This window comes from Cloeon dipterum, chromosome 2 (genome assembly GCF_949628265.1).
Source record: "Cloeon dipterum chromosome 2, ieCloDipt1.1, whole genome shotgun sequence".
NCBI lineage: Eukaryota > Metazoa > Arthropoda > Insecta > Ephemeroptera > Baetidae > Cloeon > Cloeon dipterum.
Window position 1 is genome coordinate 10463109 of NC_088787.1, and position 19160 is coordinate 10482268.

The 19160-nt window shown below is 39.2% G+C and overlaps 4 protein-coding genes across 20 annotated transcripts in view; 2 read left to right on the top strand and 2 right to left on the bottom strand.

Annotated features, from left to right (window-relative positions):
- Positions 1-7370, bottom strand: part of Crtc (CREB-regulated transcription coactivator) — a 44996-nt gene extending 37626 nt beyond the window's left edge. For all 16 annotated transcript variants that reach the window (XM_065480819.1, XM_065480818.1, XM_065480817.1 and 13 more), the window contains exon 1: positions 7238-7370. In XM_065480819.1, coding sequence (XP_065336891.1) covers positions 7238-7348 — 111 coding nt within the window. In that variant the 5' untranslated portion in view covers positions 7349-7370. The remainder of the gene's footprint in view (positions 1-7237) is intronic.
- Positions 7371-7383: 13 nt separating this feature from the next.
- LOC135937640 (m-AAA protease-interacting protein 1, mitochondrial) lies at positions 7384-8761 on the top strand. The gene is made up of 4 exons (XM_065480821.1): positions 7384-7576; positions 7762-8068; positions 8126-8327; positions 8382-8761. The coding sequence occupies exons 1-4, from the start codon at positions 7512-7514 to the stop codon at positions 8609-8611; spliced, it is 804 nt and encodes a 267-aa protein (XP_065336893.1). The 5' UTR covers positions 7384-7511; the 3' UTR covers positions 8612-8761.
- On the bottom strand, positions 8740-11967 carry LOC135937638 (mucosa-associated lymphoid tissue lymphoma translocation protein 1-like). Its single transcript, XM_065480803.1, has 14 exons — positions 11713-11967; positions 11518-11651; positions 11239-11458; positions 10928-11180; positions 10778-10873; positions 10672-10720; positions 10191-10382; positions 10005-10133; positions 9846-9951; positions 9595-9794; positions 9435-9539; positions 9158-9381; positions 9032-9103; positions 8740-8881 (listed from the first exon to the last, which is right to left on the bottom strand). Exons 1-14 carry the CDS (start codon positions 11862-11864, stop codon positions 8786-8788), a joined length of 2028 nt encoding a protein of 675 aa, XP_065336875.1. The 5' UTR covers positions 11865-11967; the 3' UTR covers positions 8740-8785.
- Positions 11968-12188: 221 nt separating this feature from the next.
- Positions 12189-19016, top strand: LOC135937637 (proton-coupled zinc antiporter SLC30A5-like). 2 transcript variants are annotated; one of them, XM_065480800.1, is made up of 13 exons: positions 12189-12309; positions 12527-12737; positions 15739-16099; positions 16586-16753; positions 16812-16918; positions 16977-17158; positions 17334-17543; positions 17602-17758; positions 17816-17998; positions 18109-18173; positions 18228-18454; positions 18584-18712; positions 18770-19016. In XM_065480800.1, exons 2-13 carry the CDS (start codon positions 12541-12543, stop codon positions 18950-18952), a joined length of 2169 nt encoding a protein of 722 aa, XP_065336872.1. In that variant the 5' UTR covers positions 12189-12309; positions 12527-12540; the 3' UTR covers positions 18953-19016. The 2 variants fall into 2 exon arrangements, with proteins under 2 accessions (XP_065336872.1, XP_065336873.1); XM_065480801.1 differs by having other exon boundaries at positions 12231-12352.
- Positions 19017-19160: the final 144 nt, after the last annotated feature.

Sequence of the window (19160 nt, forward strand, 5' to 3'; positions counted from 1 at the left end):
ATTAATATGAACCAAGCGCGGTCAGATGGGCAAACTGAATCCGAGAGGCGCAGCAACTCTTGGCATCGAACCCAGCAGAATAAATCTGACGATAATAATTGCACTCAACCGTGTGTTTTGTAATCCGTGCCGACGTGCGTGAAAATATCGAAACTGCAGAAATCGTTGATATGCGGGTCGTGCGGGCAAATAAATTGATTTGTCGCACGGCTGGCTCGCCATTTTTCCAGTAACAGTGTGTGTGTGTGCTGGCATATTATCGCCGCGATAATTACCCACTGAAAGGCTGCAGCAGAATGAAACTGTGTCGTTTCCGTTTTACTGGGAAACACTTTTCAGGAATTTTCAGCTTTGCGCCACTGCTATCGGCACAATTTTTTGAACAAAAATATTTACCTGTTTTGAGATAGAATCAGTTATGATATTTTTTATGAAAACTGAGGTAGTTAAAATTTTAAACTAATGAGTGAAAATTGCAGTATTTTTAGCAGGAACATTTCATCGATTTAAGAATACAATATTTCATGAAACAATATTGGTTCCGTTGGCTCTGAATCAAACTATAATTCAATTTTAACTATTAGAAAATTAATTATTTTGGATTTTAAGTGACCCTTCTTTGATTAAATTAAAGAGGATTTTAATATTTTATGACAGTGTCTTTTAAAGATCATAGAAAAGATTCTAAAATTTAATTTGTTGCAACCTCTTTCAAATATTTTAAAATTCTGTATTTCGTAAATATTTTTGAGACCATTTTTTTTCCTTCTTCAGCAAAGCGATTTGCAGAAAAATCAGCGGAGCAGCGTAGAAGACGCAAAACTGTCTCATTTTTTTCCAGCAAGAAATATACCCCATTCCGTGGGTGTCGCGTTGTCACTCGCTCGCTCACTGACTGAGTCGACGGAGGCAAAAAGTTGTCGCGTTCTCGCAATTCATCCCTCTCGCCGAGCCCCCCAGCCCCCAGATGAACGCCGAGACGAGAAGAAAGTTGCTGATGCGTGTGCACCTGAGGGATGCTGGCGAGAGCGAGCGAAAACGTCCCCCCGTCCACCTCCATAGCCTACACGCACGGGCCGGCCGCGTGCAATCGATCCGAGAGCACAATAATAAACACCCCTCAGCACATTAGTTAGCCGCTTGTTTTTGTTCGTCTGTTGTTTTGCCAAATTCGACTGCTCCGGACCCAGCAACATCCAGCTCTTTTCCTGTTTCTCTCTCCAGCGGCCGTCATATATGTGGAATATTAAAATATATTTTTCCTCTGATGAGCCTTTCAGGAAGGAGCGAGTGACGTGCCTACAAAAACAGATTTTTCGACTCATCGACTTTCGAACGAGGATATTTATTCAGTTTTGTTTCACATTTTGCTGAATTCAAATTTCTATTTCAAAATTAATTTGTGAATTAGAGTCCCGGATCAATTTTGTCATCTGTAAGGAAATTGTTTATTTTGCCTTCCGTTTTGATTTGTATACAAGGATAATAATGTCTTTGTATTGCTCGACAAGTCAACAGACTTCGAAAACACTCACATAACAGTATGACACGCACTTCCCTCAGTCACCCAGTTCGCAGATAAACAAGGCTAAAATTAGTGCACGGGTCATCCAACCACAACATCTTTTTAGTGAGTGAGAAGTGTCATCATCCAATTAGATTTTAACCAAGAACAAATTGATTTTTGTTATAAAATTGTCAAAATTAAAATTGCATCTCAATCGTCTTGCAAAGCAGATTCTTGGTATGTCAATTTTACTGAAATATGGCTTTACAAAAAAAAAACTATTTAAAATTACGGAGCAGGGTTGCAAAAACCCTGCATTTTTTTTAAAAAAAATGCAGTGCAGTGGTAAAATGCGGTTTTTTCAATTTTTACCAGTTTCTTGCAGGCAATGTTTTCGCCCTACTTTTCAATAATTCACTAATTATTAGTATATAACCTCGATTTGAGAAATTGTCAGAGATAAATTTTTGGAGAAATTGAGGCAGCAAAATGGCAATTTAAAAGAAAATATCTGCACAGTGGAGGATATTTTGAGCTCTCCGACCGAAATTTTAGATTTTCACAGAAGAAAAATGAAATAAATTCATTTCTTGCAATTCTTGCGCAAGATATTGGTAAAAATTGAGTGGTGAAAAAAACCGGGTGGTTAGCAAAAGCAACTCTGTTACGGAGGCGTGCATCTTGCGAACTAAAAATATCGGGAACTATTCCTTTGGCAAATTATCACCTTTTATCAAACATTATCAAAGATTGTACCGAAAAATAGTGTATATATTTCGATTAAAACGAACGCTCCCATAGTAAATTATGTTTTGTTGTTATCATAATGTAAGCACCGTTGGGAATAAATCAAAATCAATCATGAAAACATAGTCAAGAGCAAGGAAATTTCAAATATCCATGGTTTTCAGGGTCCTCTTTTGATTTCGGCAACTTATATAAATTTATTATCGACTGTGGGTGAGAGCTGAACCTAATCTCAATTAAATAATTCTCTGCAACGAGACAAGACATTATGCAGCTCTTGTGCGCAGTTTAACGCAACATTTTGATTTTCCTTGAGTGAAGCAATGCCGCGGACAAAGTTGTAATGCAGCACGAGATAATGAGCGAGGATAATGAACAGCCGAGCCATGCATGTATGCAGATGATAATGCGCTCGTGCCTTGTCCATACACACAAACACACACACAGTCCAGCCGCGCATTAATGAAAACGTGCACGCACACGCCACCGAAACGGAGCACACACGAAATTACAATAATAAAAGCGAAGCAGCTTCGGTGGGCTGAGCAGTTACCGACGAAAGAGTGAGTCAGATGAGCAGCTCGAGATTGTTATCCGCAGATTAATTGATTACGCGACCTTGGCGCCGCCGCGCGCGGCTAGAGACTATGTGGAAGAATCCGCACGCGGGAATTCTTTCACGTTTTTAATCAACTCCGCACTGACAATGAGAGCAAATAAATGGACAGTGCTGTGTGTGTCTAAATAAAAGCCGGGTCTAAATTTGGAACAATAATTTAGATTTGTGGTTAGATTTTCTCTAATTTTTCCGACTCCAAGGCAGCAGAGCAATTTGAAACGAGTTAAAATGGATCTATTTTTGGCTGCAGATTGTGAAGCGTTTAGAAGCCATAGGCAGCAATGAACCTGACTAAAATAAGTTGACAGCTTCATAATAATTTTGTCAGAACAAGGATTAATAATGGTTCTTTCAGGGGGTAAACATCGTAAATGAATACTAACGATTTTATCCTTTCAGTAATTATTATAAATGAAAATTTCCTACCAAAAGGGTGGTCTCGACTGGTTAAAAAATCATAAATTTGAGTTTATTTGACTAGCTTTTAATTGTAAGGTAATGTGAATGTTTTCAAACAGTTTTTGAATACCAAGAATATCAATTTAAAGAAGCTAAAATATCCTTTTCTTGTTTAGAAAATGCTATTATCAAGTTCAAGTGGCAGCAATTGAAATTATTTTGAATTTTCTACAATTTGTAGCTGATCAAAAATTATCTTAAAGAGGAATGATACTGCAAAAGCCAGGAAAATGCTTGTTGCCCGTGCATAAACTCGTCCCTTAGGATTCAGTTAAAGCCTAAATTGACCTAAGAAGCACTGTATTTTTTCGAGAGAAAATTGGCTGGAAAGTTACCGTGCTTTTCAAATGGTAATGGCTGTCTCCTTACTTCAAATCCGATTTAATTTCAAAACCAAGAGTTTCCCCAATAAGTGGCATACACCGTTGGACAGATCTCGACGAGAGGAATCGGAATACGCCAAGAAAATATGTTCAAGCACTGTAAATGTTGGAGAAAATTGGCAAAATTTGATTTTTACTGTAGGAAGGTCCTTTTCTATTATTGCTAATTGTTGAACAAACTGTTTATTGATCAATTGTTTATGGCATCCAACAATTTAAATAATTTACAATTGTTGCCCAGTATCATTCCACTTTAACAATGTGTAATATAATCATTATAGGATCAAGTAATAATAAAATTTCAGATATTTAAAAATTAGTTGGCTTGTCAATGATTTTTTTGCTTTTTTTTCAATTACTCGCGTCGGTGTGTACATTATGAGGGAAATTGGCAACACCCACGAAAATTGTAACTTTTTTACATTTTTCAGAGCATAAGCAAGTATTTAGAATTTGAAGCAGCTTTTTACTTCTAGCATTATTTATCGTAGTGAACCGTGAAGCTTTCCAAAGGTATCAGTTAAAGATGCCGGACATATTGATTTATAACGATCACGATTCGCAACAGATGACACAGTCGTCGCGTCAAGTATGTAGTGCTATAATGCGATCTGTGCAGTGCAAGTGAGGTCAGTGCAGAGTGTCCGCCAGCCGCCGGCAAGAGTGTTGTCAGTTTTCTGTTTTCCACCTCCCTCTCCGGCGCCGCTGGCTGGCAGGCTGGGCGCACGCAAAGAGTGGGATCCGATTGCAAAATTAGACGCACGTCTTTTTCTTATCAGCCAGCATTTGCCGCTCAGTTTTATCTCCAAGCGAGAATTCTGGGTTTCCGCAAATTTCGCGCGCAAATAGAGATATATTTCTCCGAAATAGTTTACGTATATTTTTATCAACTTTAAATACTACATCTTTTTTCAGATTTCGTGCGTGGCGAACAGGAAGGGCGACGAAAATGTGTATTTTTAACACTCTGCTCGAAACGAACTGGAATGATAAGACCTCCTGAAATGTCCTTTAAGTATGTGCAATTATTATGATAAATATTACTGCCTGATAATTCTTTGCATTTCACATGCAACAGAAGTGAAAACAGTAGAATAATTATAACATCAAACGTTGCTATTTTAAATTTTCCGTATTAATTTGTATCGAAAATGAGGAAAAATCGGATTTGAGGTTGTCGCCAATGTTTATTTCTACCCTCTGGTGTCGTGGCTTGTGCCCTATTTCATGAGATGTAAATCAGATTTTTAATTTACGACCTGCACAAATTCTTACAAACTAAAGAATTTCCCCAAAAAAATATTTTGATGATAACAATCTGGTGAAAAATGAATTAGGTCAACAGCCTACAGGCTAATAGAGGTAATGATATTTTTGGCAACGATGAAAAACGCCGTTTTTAATTGAAAATTCAACGAATATATTATTTTTTATTCTGCTTGCTACACCAAGACCAAAAGCTCCAAAAACAGGGTTGCCAAAAAGCCGAAGGTTTTTATTTTTAAGTACAGTGAGCTGTTTTTTTTTAATTTTAGCCAATAGCTTGCAGGCATAATTATCTGCACTTCACTTTACAATAATTTGTTAATAATTTGCCCTTGAAATCAAGAAAGTTCCGGCAAAATTGAGAGTAAGAAGGCATTTTTTAAACCTAAAACCGCTAATTATTGATCTCTAATTGCGCAAGAAATTGATAAAATTCACCGATGGGTAAGAGAATGAGCTCCGTTCGTAAATCATAAAAAAATAAATCAGTAAACACGGCGCAAGACATGACAATGAGTCAGTTTGGCAGGAAGGAGGGCCACTTTTTTCGCCGCGTCAATTGTCAACCCTCGCGCTTTGGGCAAAAAACAAAGCAGCCGACGTCACGTGGGAACTGGAGATGAGAGTGAGACCGCACAGCTGCTGCTGTGTTGTGCCCTTTTTTCTCTCGTTCTCCGCCGCCGCCGCCGCCGTCGATGGATGCTGCTTGCTTGCTCTTCGTACTTTGAGAATCAACGAGAGAAGAGAGCGAGAGAGAGCAGGACGCGGAGAACAAGAAGGGGTATTTATCGCGCGGCGGCGGAGTCTGCGGCTAAAAACAACACCCTTGCTTGCTTGCACCACCTCCTCCTGCTTCTTTGTTGTCACTCGAAATAGCGGCGCCGGATGGACACCAGAGAGCCAAATTTCAATACCGCGCTCTCGGAATTTCCGGCTTTTCCGCAGCAAATTGATTGAGAGTTGAGAGCCTAACCATATTATTCCGATTTAACTCGATCTCGAGCAGCACTACTTTGGATTAATGGAAGCTGAAATCCAGTTTTTTTTTCAATTCCTCAGCTTCCGTTCGGCTGGCAAATTTATAAAATGCTTGAAAGATTTTTTTGTTTTGGTTTAGAGGAGTATTTTTTTTAAGAAATGTTAAAAAAACATTATTAAAAAAAATCAAATTCATAACACGGAAACGAGGGAAAAGAAAAACAAAAAACACTGTTAAATTTTGACAGATTTCCTGCGTAACTTAAATTACTAAACATCGCATTTTGGCAAAAAAATCATTTCCCCCTATAAATTCCATGTTAAGGTTGCATAATTTTATGAACTTTTAAAAATAAAAGTTCTCGTTATCTAATATTTTTGGAACGTTTGATTAGGCGAAGGAAAAGGAGGATAAACAAATTTTTAAATACAACTCAACGCCATTCAAACTAGCGAGTTCGCGTGTTCCGCATTCCTAAGTAATTCCAATCACAACTCACTATGTGTCACCCTCCGAAAAACTATTCAAAAGGAATGAGAATGGAACTCGCAAGGAAAGTAAAAGCGTTTGTTTGTGTCCTCTCGTAATTATTCCTCAGATATCAGTACAAATAAATTTTTTATCATTACTTTATTTTGTTTCAATTAAATTATAAAAATTGTACTTATCACTTAACGTAAATGAAATAGCTACTAAAAACAACCATGATTAGAAATTTAATATCATGTTGTTCATTTCTCAATAACTTTTAATCAATTTGAAACAAAAAATACGGTGATAATAGAAAATACATTATTTTTTATGCCTGAAATTAAATAAAATAATCCATTCGATTTATATAGGTATTATAGGTTTAAATTTAAAGTCATGGTTTCCTCATTTCGCCATCGCTCTGGCTTATCAATGAACAGCCCGAAAAGTGCGGAAAAGTCTCGCGCCAACGGCCGCACTCTCGCACATAAACACAGCCTGATGATTACTAATCGATTGGGCTGTGTATTTGCGAAGTAAGGCGCACGGTGCAGATTCCGCAGGGCCGCGAGCACCACAAACACCGCCCGTGCGGCCAAGGGTCGAGGGCCGGAGGCCCAGGCGGCCGGGCCCCGGCCGCGGAAGCCGCCCCGACGGGCCATACGGGGCCGAATCGCGTCGGCCAGGCGCAATGTTTACGTTACAAAAGCGCAGAATAGCGGAGAGGAGCGACCAAGTGCGCCTCGGAGAAAGCGCTTATCGAGCGTTCGGCGCCCATCCGCGGCGCCGCCGCCGACTCCACTTACCCTGGTGATGGGCGTCACGGATGCCATGACCTGTTGGTAAGCCGCATTCTGCTCGGCCTCTCTTTGATTCATCAACGCAATTTTTTCGGAAAACTTCCTCGGGTTCGCCATTATGGCTGCAGCGTTACACTGACTGAAGACTGAAACTGACTATATTTTCGATCCTGTTCGCCAGCCAGCCACCAGAAAAACATAACACCGCGACCTTGTTCGCCAGCCGAGTGCCATCTGCTGGCCACGCCCCCCACCACTCTGGTAAACAGAAACACCAGCCATGGCCGGCGTGAGACTGCTCGTCTCTTCGGCCACGAAATTCGCTTTCCCTTCTGCCAGGAGCAGGTGAATATTTTACATTTTATTCTAATTCCGTCCGCCAAAATTTTACCCGTGTGGAATTAAAATTCAACTTGAACAAACTGCGGTTTAAATTCGTATCATGCGTTTCCATAAATTTAGTTCACGAATATTTCTTTTCATTTTTCTCAGTTTCTGCGCATATCATCATAATTCAAAAACATTTTCAGACATTTCGATACCTTCCTTGGTGTGGCATTTCGGCCCTACAGTTGCCTCGGATCCTGTGTGACGGCGAGGAAAAGTGTAGGTGCAACCTGTTTGCCTTCAAAAGAAACTACTGTTCCTTTGCACGTGAGATGCTACAGCGACGACAGACCATCGCAGATGCAATTTCCTCTGCTCATGGAGTACCCGCAGCTGCTCTGGCCCAGTGTGTTCAAAGTGTTCAAGAACTGGATCATGGCTAAATTTGTGATCACTCCCTATTTTGATAAGGATTTCAATTTAAAAGAGTTTGGTGAAGCCTCACAGCAGGTAATCAGATTTGGTCAAAAGATTTGAGTCACTTATTAATTTTAAAATTTATTTCAGGCTGTGGAACACGTCTCCAAACAGTTGTCAAAGAATGACTTGGACAGCTTAGTGGGTTTAGTCGACAAAGATGCGCTTTTGGAAATTAGGAGTAGCCTTTCGAGATTTTCTGTACAACAACTCTCAGATCTTGCTATCAACAAGGAAGATATTTATTTTTGTTTCCCTTATGAGGTCGGAGTGATGTTCGATGAGGAAGAAGGTAAATTAATTAAACATCAAATTTTGTATCTAACAAAATGTATGAAAATTTTAGAAAGTCAGAGGCGTTACGTAGAAATTACGATGGTCTACTTCTTGATGAAAGGTTTGTCAGACTACAAAGCTCAGCATGGCCACCCTCCGGATTTCCAAGAAATGAGGTCGCCAGAGTGTCAGGAAAAGCTTTACGTCCTGAACTATAGGTTCATCAGGGAGTTCACCAAAGGCGTGCCACCCGAATGGACGATCAACGTTTTAAATCACTACAAAGGACGACCCAACTGAATCCTTCGCTCTTGTTAAAGACTGCTTTTGGCGTGTGTGAATTGTGAACAATAATTCACATGGGTTTTTAATAATACAAGAAAGGCAGGCTTATTGTTTGTGTAAAATATAGATTCATTAGGTGTAAAATAAACTATGTTTTTCATCAAAGATTTTGTTAAGAATGTATTAATTTCAACCTCTGGTAATCAGTGGCTGGTAAATGAAAAGGTTGTGTGAGGCGACCAGGTTGCCACTCTTCTCCAGCAAGTAAACGGACAAATTGATGCCCTGGAAGATGATAATTACTAAATGATTTATTTTATTATTTAAATGAGTCATTAGGGAAATGTAAAATTTCATATACTAGAAAATTTATTAATAAAAAAACTATTTGCTTGTGGAAGGGTGGAAGGCTGTTAAAATATGACTAGTACTTACCGCAGTGTACTTCTGCAGATGATGAACTACAAATTCATTGGGCTGATCTGTTCCAACAATCACATAAGATTCCTAAAATTTCCGCACTTTAAAATTTAAGAAACCTTTTAAAAATATTCAACATACTCCAATGCCTAAAATTTCCATATCAGTCCGGACGTCCAGGTCCCAGGTGTCAAAGTCGATGCCCTCAAAAATCAAAACCAAGGAGTTCAAAATGTGCTTTTTGTACGGCTTGTATTTGACTTGCGCCTTGAGCATGAAATTTTCTCCCTTGTTTTCAAAGTAGAAAATTTCTCCCTCAGGCAAAGTGTTGATGCTGGTGAAATAATCCGTTATTTCTTCATCTCCTAAATACGATTAATTTATAAGCAATTTAAAACCTAAACACTTTAAATCAAACCTGTCACTGGATCAAGCAGGGTAAAATCTTCATAAATATTAGTTGATATGCTTGGTATTTGCCTATTATTTTCAGATGGAACTTTAGCTTCTTTTTGGCTGATAACTGAATTATTAGAAAAGGTTTTTATTACGTTTTTAAATAATTTTTTTCAAATTACCCTTATTCACTTCATAGAAAATCCTGGTGACTTTGAACGGCATGTCAGGGTCAATGTACTTGGAAAACTCTGTCATGTAATTGCTGTTGGGCCGACTCTGACTCTCATACGCAGACAGATTTTTGGAGGTGGCGCACACTTTCATGTAGTTCAGATCAGGCTGCACGCTGGGTGGATAGGTCAGCACAGGAAACTCGCAGCTGGACCAAATAATAGTAATCTAATTTTAAATTTTGATATGGATATTTTACCGTGGACATCCAGAGTACTTCAGGCACATGTCGAGTATCACGATTCTCATTTTGGGTTTGTTTGTCAGCAACTTGTCAAGGATGTACGTGTCCGTGATCCATTTAGCTTTGGAGATTTTAATAAGCTTCAAGCGAAAAATTTTTTCATGGAAAATTTACCATCCTTTTTGCTTTCACTGGTGGCGGAGCAACAGGAGTCACCGACAGAGCACATTTCCAAGGCTTTGTAAGGCGGAATAAATATTTCCGAGCCTCTCTGGCAGCCGTGTCCAGCATAATAAAAAAGACCTGTAAAGGATTTTGCAGTGAAATCTATCAGCAAAGAAATGAATAATGATGATATACCGTAAACGCCTGGTTTAAGGAGTCCAGAAAATCTTTCAATCGCGTTGGTCATGTCTTTAAAGTCCAAGTTGATGAGCGGCAGAGTTTTGAAGCCAATTTTTTCCAGTTTTCGTGCGAGCAGAATGACATCATTGATCGGTTTTTGCAGGTTGCCCTCTTCGTTTGCAATCAGCAGAGCTATTTTCTCCACGGCTATAATGGCAATTATTAGGTATGTGCAAAACCGACAGTGGATTTTTTTTTCTGTAGCTCCTACCACGTTTGAACCATAAAATAAGTACCAATCTTCAGGCTCATGTTACTGTTAATAAATCAATATCTCTAGGCCAAACATAAATTGAATTTTTAAAATTTGGAAATTTATTCTGTCAATTATTTGTCTCAAAACTGATTCACTAACTAATAATTTGTTGCTGAAACTCTGTTCATTTCCTTGTATTAAATTGTCTTTTAGCACATCCTTAGCTATTCATGTCATTACCCTTCAGCATTTTGCTGGATTCAATCTTCATCAGGAACTCTTCTGGCACCTAAAATGTCGAACTGTTAGCTAAATTTTATCTTAGATTTTAAATAAAAATTATTACATTCACAATCACTTCTTTAGACTCAACTGAACCGGCTGCATTTGTTGCTATGCACCTGTATTTTCCAGTGTGCTTCTTTGGACTGCTGGTAGCAATCTAAAAATATTGTTACTCTCAAATATGTTTAAGGTTAGTTTATTTTTAAATTACCCTAAGAGTACTCTCAGTCTGATCAAAAAGCACCAGGTTGTTAAAGTACCACTGATACTTAGGCAAAGGATATCCTTTTGCTGTACACGAAAGGGTGATAGGCCCTGGTTCGAAAACGCACGCGTTGTCTGGCTCTTCCACTATGACTGGTTTGCTGAATTTAACATTGATATCGACCTCAACAGATCGAATGGACGCCGAGTTCAGGGCATCAGATGTCACGATACAAAAATATTTCCCCTGAAGGTCTGGACTGAAATTTGAATAACCATCAAACAAGCATTAAACAAACAGCCTTTTTATAATAATACCTGAAATTTTGTATAACTAAGCTGGACGTCACTGTGGTCTCAACGCAGGAAACTTCAAAATTTGAGTCTCCGGTGGATGCAATCTCTGTGTTGTCCCGCCACCATTTAATATTGGGCAGAGGGACTCCTCTAGCAACGCAGGTGAGGCGCAAAGTGCCTTCCAATTCGCATTCCAGTCTCTCCTGCCCATTTCCAGGCTCGATTGTTATGGCAAGGGTTTCTGGAAATTTGGAAAAATATACTAAAAATCAATTTGAATGGTTTCCAAAAGGTATTTACCAGGCTGCAAAAGCGCTGACAGCGGTTCATAAAGATCCATATCATATAAAAGGGTGGCGAATAAACCCACGGGAATCATTCTCATGATTAGCACCGGTATCAAATCTTCTGCACGAATTTCCGAGGAAAGTTGGCTACAATATTTAAACAGTGAGTACAATATTATGCTCTGACACACAACGTAGTATTACATACTTGGCGTAACACTCATTGAGTCGCTCAGCTATGAGCGAACATCCTTCGCCCGAATTTAATTTTTCAATCAGATCGATAGAAACGTTGTGTGGAAGATCATTAAACAAGGTTTGAGATGGAAACTTTAACCTGGCCAACAGCTCTTCATCCATGATATTTAAATGAATGATTTACATTGATTGCACGACAAAACAGGCCGGCCGCAGCAGTTGTGCCCCTTAATCAAATTGAAGATTTATCACAGCTTCCAATTTCTGTGTGAGACTTTCCTCGTTTGCCGCTTGTTTGAATCAACAACAACACAGCAGGTCAGAGAGCATCAGGTGAACTCAACTTTCCTTATTGGTAATCAGCTGACTGTAATGGCGCGCTTTGATTTTGAAAATGCAGCCTCTCACCACTTATTTATCGTTGGTTGGTCGTTTATCATTAGTTGCAGCCAATCTTGACCTCTGAGCATGAATGTGCCGACCAATCGGACTCGAACAACATAAAAGTTATAATGTTGTGTTGTTAAATCACAAACATGGCGGAACTGCGTAAATAGCGGCTAAAAGTTCGGGAATTTGTAAAATCTGGACGTATTTGAGTAGAAAGGTGTGAATATACTTTGATGAATTTTACGTATGATAAAATTTAGGTAATTATTTCCAAAATGGAATGAAGTTTTTGGCAGTTGAGCTACTTACATACTTCATATCTATGTACTTGACTTCAGTTCGGTGTCGAAATCAATCACCGAAATCTAAAGATTATAGATTTTTGTGAGCACGAAACGCTTGAAGTATAATATGGTATTTCTTTAAATTTGCAGAAATCAAGTCTAGTATGCACCATACGGCTCGCCGGCTGCGCAGTGAGTCTGCAAATCCGCACCTTCAAGCCATTTACCCCAACCAGAAGCCAGCCTGCTTTTTGGCCCTGCTCATCTCCAGTAAACTCACTTACTGCATTGGAGTGTTCTTGGCCTACGACATTCTCAAACAGCTACACGTGATTCCACTTTTGTGTCTCTTAAAACTGATGTAAGTATAATAATCAACACAAAATATTATCTATTAAAATTAAACTCATCCATGGCTCAAATTCATATTGTGTATGTACAATATTTTGGTCTGAATTGTTTTATAATATTCTTTGCCTCAAAAAGAATAAAAGTGTACCTTGAAACTTATACAAAGTGAAATTGTCAAAGTGTACAGCGAAATCTTTGGTAAATTTGGTTGATAAATCTGCCCAGCTGGAGCTGAACGTTATAAGTTTCAAGGTGAGTACAAATCCAGAGATAAATTGCCTTTTAAGATACAAAACCTGGCGTTGCAGGTAGAAATGGGCGACCGACAAGTGGGTAACTACGGGCTGCGGCGGGCGGCGCCCAAGAAAATCAGCCAGGACTACGCCTACTTCGGTTTGAAGAAAGACGAGCCAGAGGCGAAAAAGGTGAAGGTGGAGGATGTGCAGATCGAGTTCCTGAGCAGTCCAGACGTGAAGAAAGTGCGTGGGCGGTCGAGGAAAACCAATCCAGCCGCGCCAGAGACGCGGAAGGAGAGCAAAGGGACCACCGAGCAGCAGTTCCTCGAGATCGACGCGTCGTTTTCTGCCACAGAAGACGTCGAGGAAGAGGACAGCGCAACAAAAAATCTCGTGGAAGTGGTCACGCACGCTGAAGAAATCATTACTTTCGAGAATCCCAATGAATACGTGGTGGACAATAATGGGGAGTCGATTCAAATCATGGAATTTCCCATGCGGATTGAATCCGACTCGAAAAAAGTTTACACCGAAGAGGATGACTACACAGAATCCGGAACAGAAATCAAAATCGAGTGCGGCGAGTGTCACAAGGTGCTGAAGCCTTCGTCTTACAGGCAGCATGTGAAAACCCATTTAGGCAGCAAACCGCACGGATGCGAACTTTGCCCGGCGAGGTTTACCAGACGAGGAGATGTCGATCGCCACGTCAGAATCGTGCACAACAAGGACAAGCCGTACTTTTGCCCCAAATGCACGCGATCGTTCGGCGACAAGAAAAACTTGAAGTAGGAAAAATTATAATTTAATAACTTCTCAAAATGATTGGAAATTGATATCATTCAATCTAAGGCAGGGTTGCATTATTGATAAAATAAATAATGGTAAAATTGTCGGGTGAAATTGTTTGCGAAATAATGAAGGATAAAATAGTGCACTGCATTTTCCAGAATCTTGCGAGGTTTTTGCTACCCTAATCTAAGGGCATATTAAAAAGAAATTTTCTAAGATAACCTAATATATTTATGTATCCTAGATATTTTGAAAAAATAGACTCCAGGGACAAGGGTTTAAATTTATATTTAGCATTTTTGGCCTGATTTAATATAAATTTAATTCTTTTTTTGCTGAAATTTGGTTTAAAAGTTAAATGAAAATATTAACATTAATGATCCAAATTGTAAAAATTTTGCTAGGAACTATCAAAAGCAGGATATGTTTGCTAAATTATTAAAGGTCGTGTCGTTGGGTCAAATAATATCTTATTTATCTTAATTCATTAATTAGTTTGTGACGGAAAACGGTGGGAAATAACTTATATAATTACGAAAGATCAAGAAAAAAATAACCAAATAAATATGTCGGTCAAAATAGTAAAAAATATTTCGTTTTGTTTTTTACGGGATTAAATTGCTTTAAACTTCTGATGGAAAATCTATTAATTCCTAATGTAGACAGAAAAATAGTTTGAAAAAAGCGCAGCGTGCAAGGGTTTAGATTCTTAATTATCTCTTGGCAATAGGACAATGTCAGTATTTTTCATGAATTTGTATCATGTCATTCTAATCAAAACATTTTGTAAATACTATAAATTTCGCTTTCAATGTGATTTTATATCCGCAGGTGGCACCTGATGAATCACGACAAAAAGCTGTTTCATGTTTGTGAAACGTGCGGCTTCAAATTCGGCAAGAAGGATTACTATGACAATCACGTAAAGTACATCCATCCTTTGCCGACGTATGACAATGAGGCGGAAGAAGCTGAGGACGATGAAAACGGCAGCTTCATTCAATCTGATGACCCGTCTGAACAAATCGTCACTGAGGAAGACACAATGGTCATTCGCAAAGCCGTCACTCTTCCCAGCAGTGATTCCTCGGGCCGCGCTGAGAGAAATAATTTGTTGGAGCTGTCTGAGAAGCAACTGCACGACATTTTAGAGCAGAGCCAAAGCAGCCGCATCGCCATCGTGGGTCAAAACAGTGGAGTCAAGTACCTCACGGTCACTCCTAAAAACGCTAATAAGACATCTCCCCAGGTATTATTTACTGGCAAAATTATTATTCCATGTCTAGAGCATTATTGTAATTTTCTAGGTTGTAAGCTTGAAAGATCTAGAGAAGATCACCAACATGTCATCGCAGCAGATTGTCAAAATGCATTCTCCAAATGAAACCGATCCTAGCAAGCTGAAAGCAGTGGTTATTGAGGTGGTGGACGTAGTTGAACAGCCTCTGGAGGAAATAGTGATAGATAGTGGAGAAGCAGAATCGCCAGAAACTGCTGAAAGTGCAAATGTGGACCTGATTGAAGCGCTGTTGGACGCTGCTCATAAGTGAATTTATGTCGTGTAAAAATTAAAAAAAAAATGAATTGTTTGTATGCTACAATCAATAAAACGCACTACTTTTAGGAGCTTCTAGAAACTTTTTAGATGAAAAACCTTTGAATTTCATCGTATTTAAAATTTGCTCACTCGTTCGGTTCTGTGACATGAAGAGGATTGTGAAAAAGAAATATTAATACTGGTCTGGACAGCTGTGATCGAGATTAAATGACACAGATTTGCCCAAAATATTTTTATATTGAAATGCAGCACAAAATATGATCATCCTTAGGGTCATCAGTTAAAATCTTTACCTCAGCCTGCCTTTCAGTAGGTATTTGCCCAATTTTTTAACAACCAAATGTTGAAACAAGACATGGATGAGTTTTATTTTATTAACTTATACATTTCTTTTAAATAACAGCTAAATCCTCTTGAAATTTCAGTGCAGGATGTCTTTTTATGGTGGTGCAGAAGCCACTGTCGGGGGGCCAGCCGCTGAGCGAGGCGCAATGGCTTCAAACCATCTACCTGGCCGTCGGCCGCGTGATGGTGTCCGTCCTCTGGATCTACGGGATCAGCCTCAGCGGCCCGTTCCGAGCCATTCTAGTCTGTGAGCAGTACGACTTTGTCGTCGTGGCCGGATTCACCGCGCTTACCTCGGGAGGTGGTGCGAACTCGGCGTTTCGAGGCGCCGTCACTTTTGTCATTGGGCTGATGGTGCTGCTCTTCCTCGACCATGACGAAGGAAATCTGCACCCAGACGCTGAACACGGAGGCTCCTGGATCGGCCTTGCTGACCACAAGGTAGGGAGACTTAGAAATTAGTTTAAATTAATTTATTGGAAATTGGAAAGGCCATTCCAGAGAAACCTAGTTTATGATTTTTTTTCTGTTTACACTTTAAATAATAATTTTTTACTTTGATGATATTTTTCTCAAAACAATATTCTGTTTTAATAATTAATCTCTTCTGGTTTTTACTAATTTCTTGCCCGAGAATCACAAGAAAATATTTTTCGCACAAAATATTACATATCAAATTTTTATACAAGTTGCAGCTATCGACTATATTTTAAATTTATTTATCTATAAATAATGATTTTTGAACGTAAAAATTTTTTGAATGTTATATTATTTACATCTTTTAAGATGCTTGAAATTTACAAAAAAAAACGCTTCAAGTGTTAAAAGCTGAGTGTTAATTATCCTGTAATTATTACATCCGGCTTGTTTATATTAATTTCAAAGCCTTGAGTAATTACCCACATTTTAATTTATATTTATTATCAGGTAGGAGTTATATTGATGGTTCTTGTGATGCTGGTGCAAGTTGGGGTGAACACCATCGCAAGCAAGCTTGGCTCTTCTCTCGGAGGTCAGAAGAGGATTCACGCCCTGACCACTGTCACCGAAGGCATTATGCTGATTCCCGTTTCGCTCTTTGTTTACTTTTACAAGGTTAAAACAATCTGAAAAATTCCATGACTATTATTTTCTAACGTTTTTGGATCAACAGGGTGCTTCGTCAGACTTCACTTTTTCGACCTACATATTGCCAATGATCACTGCCTCAGTTTGTATTTACGTTTTGGAATTCTACATCAACAGCTTCACTCTGCAAAAGTACCACTACATTATTCTTCCGTTATCAAATCTTAACCTCAAAAACTTGTGCTTGAAGGCTTCCACCAAACCGCGTCGCGCGTGTTGGCTCAATTTCTGTGTTCCTCTCTTCCCTGCTTTGCGCCTACCTCTGGAGCAGCGCCGCTAATCAAGTCACAAAGGCAGACCCGACGTCGTACACAGTAGCGGACCATTCATTGTCTGGCGGCAGCATTTTTGCCTGCATTCTATTCATCATAGGTATTTTTTAAATCCACACAGTATTAAAATCCCGTTTTATTTTTTGGCAAACTCATCTTCGTTCTATTGAAAACTGCTTAAAAAGGTTACACTAACTTTGTGAACAATAAGTGACCCAAATATTTAATAATTTTCGTGTTCATAATTATCCATTAAACAATATAAATGCTTCCAGCGTCATTAAGCCTAACTTCAGACTTAAAACAAGGCACCAAAGGCTCGTTCATTGGCTACTCTGAGACAGGCCTGCCCCTCTACAGTTTTAGGAACAGTGCCCTGCATCAAACTTCTAAATCTTTCTTCAACTTGGGTGCCACGATTGTCAAGCAAATCCTGACCAGCCAAAACAGCAGGAAAATTTTCTACTTCCTCTGCCTCAACATGGGTAAAAATTGCAATTATGCTACCTGTCTTCCTCTTGATATCAAGAATAATAATTTTAGCATTCACTGTGGTGGAGTTTGTTTACGGCGTTTGGACCAACAGTCTCGGACTGATTTCCGACGGCTTCCACATGCTTTTCGACTGCTCAGCGCTGATCATGGGCCTCATCGCCTCTGTAATGGCAACATGGAAGCCATCACGAACCTTTTCCTATGGGTAATGCAGTTTTAATTTGCTTTGTTTACAATAAAAGCCTAATTTTTATATTTTTAGTTACAATCGAGTTGAGGATTTGTCAGGATTCGTGAACGGCCTCTTCCTGCTTGTCATCTCTTTTGGAGTTTTCTCTGAGGCTGTCAAGAGGCTGTTTGACCCTCCTGACATCAACACAAATCAACTCCTAGCTGTTTCATTTGCTGGATTGTGTGTTAATCTACTTGGCATTCTCGCCTTCAGGTATTTCAGCAAACAGAAAAGTTTGCAAATGAAATTTTAAAAATTCGAACGAGTTTTATTCATATGACTAAAAAAACATTATTAAAAGACATTCTAAATATTTTTTACAGAAGTTCACATGGTCACAGTCACGGGGGGCACCACCATGGTCACTCTCACAACTCCAACATGGAAGGTTTGTTATAGTTAAACCAGATATTTACTCCCAAAACTTAACGAAAAAAATTAGGAGTATTTCTGCACGTGCTAGCTGACACAATGGGCAGTGTAGGAGTGATTGTGTCTTCCTTGCTCATTGAGCACTTTGGCTGGTACATCGCAGACCCCATCTGCTCCATCCTGATCGCCATTTTAATTTTCCTGAGCGTCATTCCCCTGCTGAAAAACGCGGCGTACGTCCTCCTGTTGCGAGTGCCGCCAAAGGCTTTGAAAGAACTCACCACTGGATTCACAAGAGTAAGAAAAGTTATTTATAAACGCAACAATTTATTTATGTTAACTGCCAAGGAATTAAAGAAAGTTCCTAAGAGGCCATAACTTATTGGTTTCTTCCCTTATCTTTAAAAAAAATCCGTTGTTTTGTAGGTTCAGGCCATTGATGGGGTTGTTGGGGTGAAAGATCCGTATTTGTGGCAGCACACGGGCTCTGCAAATATTGGAACTCTAAGGGTCCAGGTTTCCTCTGACGCAGTGGAACAGCGTGTTGTGCAACAGGTGAAAAAATATAATTAAAAACTGTTCGTTCCAGGGATTAAGCAATTTTTTGTCTAGGTGACGGCAATTTTCAAGGGCATGGGTTTCACTGAGTTCACGACGCAGGTGGAGAAGCCTAGTTTCCCAGAGCATTTATCGAGTTTAGGAGTGAACTACAACAATTTGTCGAAGGTCAATGGCCACTTTGACAGCAAGCTGCTCTCCAATCCTGATGCAGTAGTCAATGTTAAGTTTGTTTAAAATCTACGGATGATCTCTGTTGTTCCATCCTCAGTGTTTATAAATAAAAATAAATAACAAAAGACTTGAGAATCTAGTTTATCTTGCCTGAAACCTGCAGTAATGAGGATCAAGTGTGCGTCATGCAATATTTACCTGTGATTGAAAGCAAAAAAAATGTCCTGCGAATCACTATTCTCTTATAATTAATCGCATGCAGAGACGCATT